Source organism: Egretta garzetta, unplaced genomic scaffold, assembly GCF_000687185.1.
Source record: "Egretta garzetta isolate BGI_Z169 unplaced genomic scaffold, ASM68718v1 scaffold455, whole genome shotgun sequence".
NCBI classification, from domain to species: Eukaryota; Metazoa; Chordata; class Aves; order Pelecaniformes; family Ardeidae; genus Egretta; species Egretta garzetta.
The window spans coordinates 318,427-328,695 of NW_009259597.1; the positions used below are offsets into that span (position 1 = coordinate 318,427).

General features: G+C 39.6%; 1 protein-coding gene across 3 annotated transcripts in view; it reads right to left on the minus strand.

The window, feature by feature from the left end:
• LOC104125703 (anoctamin-3) overlaps nt 1–10,269 on the minus strand; it is a 214,281-nt gene that overhangs the window by 36,246 nt on the left and 167,766 nt on the right. For all 3 annotated transcript variants that reach the window (XM_035893722.1, XM_035893721.1, XM_035893723.1), the window contains 2 exons: nt 10,206–10,269; nt 3,755–3,851 (listed from right to left, as the gene is read on the minus strand). The exon at nt 10,206–10,269 is cut by the window's right edge and continues 77 nt beyond it. In XM_035893722.1, the coding sequence (XP_035749615.1) occupies nt 3,755–3,851; nt 10,206–10,269 (161 nt within the window). The remainder of the gene's footprint in view (nt 1–3,754; nt 3,852–10,205) is intronic.

Consider the following 10,269-nt stretch of genomic DNA (forward strand, 5'->3'; position numbering starts at 1 on the left):
AGGAATGCTCTGTACACGAGGCGTGCCAGGATGCTGGGGCTGACAGCCCACCTCGGGCAGGTTACCTAACCCGCTCCCGCAAGAGCTGCCAGCTGCAAGGAGAACTCATCCTGCTGACAGATTTTCTTTCTTCTAGAGAAGGCTAGCATTATTGCTTCTGCCTTGAAAATTAAAAAAACTAACTCAGAAAAGCCAAAAAACTTAATAGAAACAGTGTTGCTTGCCTCTATTTTATTTCTTATTGAGTAAAATTATTATAATATTGTGACAATTTATTAGACATATATTTTATCTGTAAGTCAGTTCTGTTTTTCTTTTTTTAAGATTCTAAAATGGGAATTGACTATTGGATACCAATAATCCCAGTATGTTCCCTGCATGAATCATACAGTGGGATCAATTGTACATACAAATATGTCTTTTGCTTCATTTTTCTTTTGCTTCCACAAAGGAAAACACAAACATAATGGGTATGAGACCAAAAATGTGAGAGGTGAACAAAAGCAGTACAATAAACCTGCTGTACATTTTCAGTTTTGAGTGTAGATCAGTGTGTCATTTTGGACATTCTGCTCAGTAAGGAGTGCATCTTTTCCAAGCTAAACAAACCTAACCCCGCAGAATTAATGTTGCTAAAAGTAGAAAATATTTACCTGGCTCCTGATCTAGCTTTGTCTCTATAAAAAGTGTTTGGGCTGAAGTCTTTCACACTCAAGATTTGACTGTCTTAAGGGCTAAATGTGCAGTCTTGAGTCTCTGTGTTGACCAGAGGCCTCTAGGCAGAAGTGAAACATTGTAGGACCCGGTGCTAGTCCGTCAGCATACCTGTCTGATGTTGTCATCATCGTACAAGACTTCAGGCACTTCAAGTCCACCCTGAATCAACACCCTGTCCTGGGGTCCAAGGACAAGGTGTGCTGGGCGCAGAACCAGCCCAGACAGCCTGAGTGCACCACACTAATCACCCACGGATCAAAGAGTCCATTTAATCCGGATGGGAATGACAGCCGGGGCATTCGGCAATTCAGATTACAACTCAGGTATTGCATGCCTTTCCCTTAAATTACAAACTTCACTTCAGTGTAGCATTTTTAAATGGAAAAGGAATAAAGAGGGAGGGGATGAAAGAGAAGGGCAGTAACAAGAAGGAAAAAGGCAGCTATTGTGTTTTGTCTCCAGCTTTACAAAAACCTTGGCAGAAAAACACATTTGAAGTATGTGATTTTTCCAGCATTAGTTTGCTCTGTCTGAAGAGCTCCTCTAAAGGGAAACCTGGCAGATATTTAATGAAAAAAACCCCTGACAGCAGTTTTAATAATGTGAAATATGAGCACAAGGCCTTATATAAATGAGGCAGGTCCCATGATATAAGAAGGTTTGGGGAGATAAAACTTCACTTAAAGGAACTGATTTTTCCTAATTAACTCAATGCTTGTGTGCTTATATACAAAGAGCTATTTGAATGAATAAGGATTAAAACACTTATTCCAAAATAAGGGTGCTGGTGCCCAGAATGAATCAGGAACAGCTTCCCTTGCATATCAGCTCTTTGGTTGTGTGCAAGGAAGACACAGAAGTAAGTTCTGTTCCCACAATAACAAAACCAGAGGGAAACCCTGACAAACTCCATCTCGGGAACGAGAAAGCAAGCAGGAAATGCCATTTGCTTTTCCCAGAGAGCAGATCTGATGCTTTATTTTTAAATATGTTAGTTCCACTTGCTTATATTACTAGCAGCACTTGGTTATATTACTTCAGAAAGTAAACAGGAACGATTGATTTGAACTCAGATTGTAGTTTTCTAACATTGCAGATTGTTTTCATTCACTAATTTCGGGGCAGACACAGTGGAAGTGCTGACACATGTTTGGGTATGTGCTGCTCAGCTCAAGTGACACGGTGGCACCCAGCAGGATCACAACCCCTGCTGGAAACCAGACGTTTCCTAGCAAGAGGGTAACAAGTGAAGCTGCAGTGAACTCTTCTTTAAAGATGACATGGTGAGTGAAGGCATTGCAGCCATAACCTCCAAGTTATAAAAAGCTTCACTGAGCTTTTTTTCATTTTTTCCTTTTTCTTTGCCATTTGAGTGGCCAGATGGTAATCCTATTCCTTCCCAAAGAGAAGTCTCTCTCTCTCCCACTTGGGGGAGATCCAGAGCAGACGAATCCTGAAAGGAGATAATTTTTGGTTGTTTTCTGTGTTCCAGCCTCAGGTTAATCAGTTTTTCAGAGCAAAAGCACTGGCAGGGAAATTTGGGAGCTTACATGAATTTCCACAGTATTTGCAGACATCAGAAAAGGGTGCCTGCAAAGACGGAATACGAGTAGTTACTACTTGTCTTCCCTGGTTGTCATCTGATTTTGTTTCAAGGGGACCAGTTTAAAAATACGTGGAAATGTGGACGGACTGCCACATCTTTTCTGCTGCCATGAATTACTCATAATGTAACATTAAATGTGAAATTTCAATGATTTAAGCAAAGGATGTCAATGTAAATATAAACGAGAGACAAAAATTGCTTCTTATTAACCAGGGATGTTAAAATAACAGGACCTAAAGTTAAAGGGATGCTACAATGATAAATGAATTAATTTCCTGTTAAACTGCAGTGGACTGCTGAAGAGGTATTTGTCATCTTCTAAAGACAGGCATTTCTGGGATGGGTTGTATAGTTTGCATAATGTTATTTCAATTAAGAAAGATGTTATCTTCAGTAAACAGTTTAAAAACATAAGAAATTGATTAAAAAGTTATGAAAAAATCTCACTGAGCCATTTTCTGCTATAAAGTTACAGCAGTTATTTAAAAACAAAAACCAGTTTTGCCTTAAGTATGACATTTTCAATGGTATTTATTGCTGTTGTTGCAAAACAACTTCATTTTTTTCTTTTGGCATTACAAAATAGAAAATTAAATTTCTAAAATCTAAATATAAACCGTTTTTATAAATGTCAAATGTTTTTAGAGTTTTCCTTCACAGACACACTTGAAATGTTGAGTTTTACTCAAAAAAGGTTGAGTTTCACTCAACATTGGTCCTACCTATATGAAATTTCAAAAGCTAACACAAAATTAATTTTCTCTTTTGCACTGCTGCGATGTTGTTGTAATGTCATGGCCCAGAGACAATCACAGTCACAGGCTTCTGAGCAATATTTATCTTATAGGCTAAAGAATTCCAAGAAAAAATACCAAGGCTGCTTTTCCAGCATTATGAACACACCACACATCAAAATATATTGCTCACGTGAAAACACTGCACGTATACAGAAGTATGTGATTAAGTTTGAAGGATATCTTCTTGTAGCAAAATATTTAGTTGTATTAAATCTTTGCATTAGTTTGACAGAGCAAAGCATTTCACAGGCACATTATGCTAGAGAATTCCTTTAGGAGGAGCAAAAATTCAATTACAAAGTAAGCAAGGGAAAACATTAAGAAGTCAATTATAGGGGAAAGCAGGAAAAGCCTTCCAAGAAAACTTTTGTTACTCAGGAGACTTTATAAATTGACAAAAATAATAAGGATTTAGGAAGGAAATGCTCACAGAAAGTAAAACAAATTTTAGAACAATCTCTGATCGTTTCAGAGCACTTCCTTATCAGAAACATGAATTACAAAGGCTGAAAAAACCCTCTGTAGATAAACAACATATTTTGCAGGAATCTTTGCTGAAACAAGGGCAGCCGTTACACAGTGAAAGGGGTTCTTTAGACAAAAATTATTTTGATAGCAGTAAGACGGTAATTACCTTGGCGTATATGCAGCTTTCATTGAGTTTTTGTAGTGTGCAATTGCGTTCACACATAGGGCACATGATGGTTTCATTTGCCTCGCAGATCTCTTTGCTTTAGTGTAAGACAGGAAAATAAAAGTTATAAAAAGGCTTTTAGCATTCTTAAGATTTTCTGAGGTTATGCCGTTTGTGGTCTCTATCTGTTAACAGTATGCCTACACCACAAAACTGGCTCAATAAAACAAATTAAAAGTGAATGTTTGGCATGGCAAGCCTAATCCCAAATCAGTAACCTCAAAACTATGGGTCTAGAGTTCTATGCAGTATTTTTCAGCATCGTGCTACACTTGTTACACATGTCCCATTCTCTCCTAAATATCACAAACAGAAGAATAAAACATTGTTCACTACCTGCCAACTCATTTACTGCATATTTATCTAAGCAACATAGAAGATACCAAACATTAAGAGGATGGACATCACTGGTATAGCTACACTGATTCCAATTAACTTATCCCAGTTTACATCAGCCGAAGGTCTGCTCCACAGGATGATTGCATGCACGCTTAGATTAGTTGCTCACATGTAAAAAACCACTAACAGGGATTTCTGGCAGTAGTATTTCAATTTTTGCATTTTTATTTCCTACAGAAGAACTTATGTATAGGGCTAATATATAATAATAATAATTATATATAATATAATAACTCACTAATATCCTAACTGGGGAAAAATATCTTCAAACCACAGTCCACTGCTTGAAAATCCTAAGATTCAGGAAGATGAAGTCACTGCATTTGTCAGGACCATTCATATTCAAAATGTAGTACATAATTAAATGTCTTGACAAAGGCACAACAGAATTAACAGAAGTGCAAAAATTAATTTCAAGGCAAATTTTAATTGCATTGAGTAAGCTTGCCAAAGAACCTCCCCAATTGCGTTTCCCTGTCCTTTAGCAATGTTGACAGGCCTGAAATGATCCTATGACACACTAGGAAAGTAGCAGTATAAACAAATGCCAGCATCTCTCTACTGATCCATTTTAATAAACATTGTGCTTTCACTGTCCTCCTCATGAAAGCTGAATTTACAGTTCTAATGCTCTATAGAAGATTATGCTTATTTCCAAATGAGTGCATCTATTAAAGCCTGTCTGACATAAAAGTAAACACAAATAAAAATTCTGGTTGCCCAGATGTCACTTTTTATAATCTTCGGTCATACTTCACATAACATCAGAATCACTAATTCAACGAAACCCTACAATGTAATGTGGACCAGATAAAGAAATTGTCCTAAGTAACCCTTAAGTCAGAATGAGCACAGCCAGTCACTTCGAGCGGCAGAGTGACAGAAATCTTAGTGTGTCACATCAGAGAATTTTCTTGCTTGCATTTTCATTCAAATGATTAAGCACAGAAAATCGTATTTTAATGATATGTTATAAGGGTTTGGCAAGAATACAAACTGTTGTCAAATATAAGGCCAAATTTTACTGTGCTTTGTATTTAAATTCAATATTACAAATGTTAGATTTTCAGTATTCTATACCTTGAGTTAAAATCTTGGTTTGTTTTTAATAATATATGAAGTTTCATAAAATTATCATGACATGCTTTAGCACTACTCTGCAAACTCAGTAACATTTGTTACACAAGTGTTGGTGATGGGTGCTATGTTAACTGCTACTGCAATTCAAATCTTCAGGATAACAGCAAAATACGCTTCTTTGTACTGTCCTCACTTATATCTGAAAGCTGCCTACAGCACTACTACACACAAAGACACCTCAAGCTACGCCACGTTCGTGCCTGGCCTTTCTGTTTGACTGACAAAGGGACCACTTACAGCAGTGATAATTAATGATATGTATAAACCCATCAAATCAAACTTTTTAAAACCATCAGATTTATTTTTATGTAGATTAATCAACCTGTAATAGCTTCACATCTAACTTGAGAATATAGACAGGTAACAGATATGGCACATAATCTGTTGGAAGAAAAGAACCCAGATGAAGGCACTTCTAAAGCACTGTTTAAGCCCTCCCATATGACAACCACTTCACAGTTCCCCCACTTGAGCTCAGGGAACGCAAATGAATCAAAACATACTCTAAAGTGTATGAAATAAGAAATACAAAGTCACATCCTGCATTTTTGTCTCTGCATATCTGAGCCCTACAAATATAATGCAAATACTTGGGAAGCTACTATGGAGTTTCTTCAACAGATTCTCTGGATTTTTCTCTTGGTTACATTCATCTTACAACTAAATCCTGCAACGAGATGCCAACATTATAATCTCAGTGCCCTGGGGGACCTCAGTGCCAGCTCCTGGCAACCACTGAGCTTTATTCTAAACCCATGCAAGAAAAAGAACGTCCTCCATTCCAACACACTTTCAGTAACACAGCCCATCTTATGCACTTGTGTTGTGATAGGAAAGAAAAGTGCCCCTGACCGTGTAGAATGGGAAAACTCCTGTTTCTAAACATGGGACATATATGCACATTTGCTTATAATAGTATCTAGTCCATGACACCATGGTGTGTATGCAGGGTTTTTGCCTTCCCATCTTATTTCACCTTCTGCTTCTCTGCACAATACATTTGAATCATCAGTGATTCAATCAGACCTGAAAGTTTATTGTTTCCCAAAAACTGTAACTGAGGAAAACAGAGAGACGATGACAAGGGCCAAAAGGCAGCATGAGAGAGGCTCTTGCCCTGGGAAAGAAGGAAGGGTACCACCAAAAGGGAGCAACTAAGCACCATTTCCAACTGGCCTGTGGCAGCCACAGCTGAGCTACACAGAGAATGGCAACACAGGGGGCAGGGACTGATAGCCTCGTGCCAGGCTGAGATGGGGTCCTGGCACAGGCTGAGAGATACAGATATATATATTTATATAACATTTTTATATGTATATAAAAAGAGCCACTTGGTATCATGACAGACCTCGAGCACGGAGCAGAGGCAGGCACTCGTACAAGTCGTAAACAAGACAAACTAGTTCTTAGGTGCGACATCATTCTGCACAACCCTCAAATTATTGCTGCACAAAACCTACGGCTGGCATCAGAAGCCACGTTTGGTTTTATGGGAATGTATGCTTGTGTATTTGCTTATTCCTTCTCTGCCAAAACCATGCTGGATCTCAGTGGAGGAAGAAAATGATCATTTGCTGCCTGCAGCCGCTAGAGGGGGGCTCACGGCAGCTCCCTGCGCCCGAGAGGTGAAGGGACATCACTCAGGAAAGCGCACTTCTGCAAAAATAATTGCATCAGTTGGTAAGTTCAAATTTTGTGGTACACAAGAGAGATGAAAAATAGGGGTTTTTTTTCAACCGAGTTTATCATGCTGTAAGTCAATACTTCCTAACAACCACTGATTCCCAGTAACAGGCATTAATAGGGTGAAACCCTGTTTCACACCAAGTACTATTACACTGAACAAAACTGAATCGGGGGCACTGTGGCAGTCATGACATTGCCATAATGGCCTGGCACAAGGTTTAAATTCCTAATTGCCACCGGGCAATTTTGTCCGAGTAACTTAACCGACTCTTGTTTCTTCCTGACGGCTGCTGAACACTGCATTTGCATACTGTGGTAGCTGCAGTGCTCAAAATCAAATGATGTATTTTAAAACTCTTATGGATGTTTATCTAGCAGTTTTCTTTAAATGACTGCAGAAACACTAGATAAATAATCTCACAGTCCCAGAATATGGCAAGAATAAGAACATTTAGGTTGTGCAGTCTGTCTGCCTGCTAATGGATGACTGCTGTCTGCTCTAGGTAGGAGGTTTCTGTCTAACCCTCATTAACCCCTTCCAGGCTAAGTAAGCAAATATGGCAAGGAGCAGCATCTGTTATCACTGGCCTTTAGAATTGCCTAAGTACACAAGGTGACACAGAAAACATCTACATACATTTTATCAGGCCAGTCACAATCAGCTTGAGTTAGTTAAGCTCTGTTCTTGAATCCGTATCTCACAGCAGGTCTTACTAACTTGGCCATAGCAGTGCATGGGTACGACAGTATTGTGTCATGACGAACCAGAGGGACTGCACAGATTCATGCCATCAAAGGCAGAGAGGACCTTCTGCCCCGAATTAACACATCCAGATTACAGATGTGGGGACTGCCACAGAGCACATGGCCAGGGCTTCTGCATTAACCCACCCTCTGTCAGTATTTTGAAACAAACACTGGCTAATGTTAGCTATGATAAATACATAAATACTCCCCTCCCCTTGTAGGCATCTAGGGCTTATATGGTAGATGACCTAATTTTCAGGCTCTTGCTTCTGGAATAGAGTCCAGAGCCCCAGTGGGCACGACACTGAGGCACCTCAGGGTGGGACCCAACACAAGAGCTGTGGAGTAGTGTGTCCAGTTCTGGGCTCCCCGGTTCAAGAAAGATGAGGAACTCCTAGAAAGAGTTCAGAGGAGAGCAACAAGGATGATTAAGGGACTGGAGCATCTCCCCTATGAGGAAAGGCTGAGAGAGTTGGGCTTGTTCAGCCTGAAGAAGAGAAGACTGAGAGGGGAACTCATCAACACACACAAATATCTTAAGGGTGGATGTCACAGGGATGGAGCCAGACTCTTTGCAGTGGTGCCTAGCGACAGGACAAGGGGCAATGGGCACAAACTGAAACGTAAGAGGTTTCAGTTGAATATGAGGAAAAAACTTCTTCACTTTGAGGGTGACAGAGCACTGGAACAGGCTGCCCAGGGGAGCTGTGGAGTCTTCTCTGGAGATATTCAAAGCCCACCTGGACGAAGTCCTGTGTAACCTGCTCTAGGTGACCCTGCTTTAGCAGGAGGGTTGGACTAGACGATCTCCCGAGGTCCCTTACAACACTTGCCATTCTGTGATTCTGTGAGCTCCATGGGGAGCAAACTCAAATCTGTATGTCCTGTCTGCAGCTACTCAACAGTAGCCAAGGGTAAAAACTTAGGACATGAAAACATGAAAGCTAGCCTACCTCTGCACTCCTGTGATTTAAACCCTGCAACCTTCAGCAAGGAGGATAACTGCATCTCTCTTAACAGAGCTAAGAAGGAGTCGTATCTCCAAGTCTGCTTGAGCGAAGCGTATGACACGCGTACAAGCTTATAATAACTTACAATTTGAAAAAATCAAATTCTTAGAAATTCTCTTCTTTCTCTTGGGGACTGTCAATGCCAAATATTTCTCTTTCACAAGGAGTGCCTCAAATATAAAGCTATGCCCTGATAACAGTAGATTATGGCCCTTTGTTCCCCCCTTGTTGAAACTGTGCCATTGTACACGCAAAGAATACAAGCTTCCCAGGTCAGCAAACAGTCCTAGTGCCTGTGCTCTAAGAAGAGGCTGATCATCTACTTTATATCACATCCATTGCATTTTACACACTTTTATGGTGCAGAACAATCCCAATACAGAGAACAATATCTTAAAGATTCCATAGTTTCCTGGCTGATAAATTTATTGCATTTAATTGCATTTAATGCAGTTTGAAGTTGTAAAGTCTCTCAGGAGTACAAAAGCAAGCCTAAAAAAGCCTTAATTACAGCACTGCAGAATATAACTCACTGTGAAACAGAAGGTAAAGACAATTCCACAAAGAGAACATGTAACACTCCTGCTCAAAGCTCAAGAAACACCACTTCCTATGAAATCTCACTCCAAGTATACTTACAGTCTAAGCATGCAAGCTGCTTGGAGGAATACTTGAAGTTGTACGAGCACTGATACTGTTGTGTCTGATGACATCTAACAGAAAACCTTGTAATAAGGGTGCATCCTATTAAACAGTTCCTAAAAATACAGTCAGCACTTAACTCGAGCACCCTCATCACTATTCCTAAATTGACATAAACCACTCTTAGAGCAAAATCACAACAGTGAGGAAACCTGAAAACCAGCTTCATTTCATGTGCTTGTAATCTCACTGCAGCTGCGTCTTCTGGCTGCAGTTTCTGCCAACATAGTTAAGAATTTTATTAGACTCAAAAGTTTGCCACTGTTACCACTGGGAGAAAAAAAAAAAGGCATAGACAACATTAGGTTGAAGTTTAGCAATTGTACTACACCCTGGAAGTTATAGACAAGATGGGGGTAAGGAGGGAGTATGTCTGACTGTTTTTTCATCCATTAGCCTTTACTAGAATGACAACCATTGCAGTACCTATGACATTAGAATTGGTACTAGCTGTTTTTCCTTACAGGCAGAATGGGAACTGCTGTAATGCAGTGGTAAGGGCACTTGCGGTGAATGGTATGCATCCAGCTTGGTGCAAAACAGATATACAAAGTGGATATACTTGACTGAAGAACCCAGTGTTCTATTTGGGTTTTTTTACATGATTACCACACCTGGAAAGCATTTATAAATATAATAATGATCTAAGTTGTGCCAGACTGTTCTTAATTTTTAAAAGGCTATTGTGTTTTTAAATGCAATTTTACCTTACTTGGCTGGAATCCATCGTAAATAATCCATAGAGGAAAACAAAGAAACCAACCAGGGCAG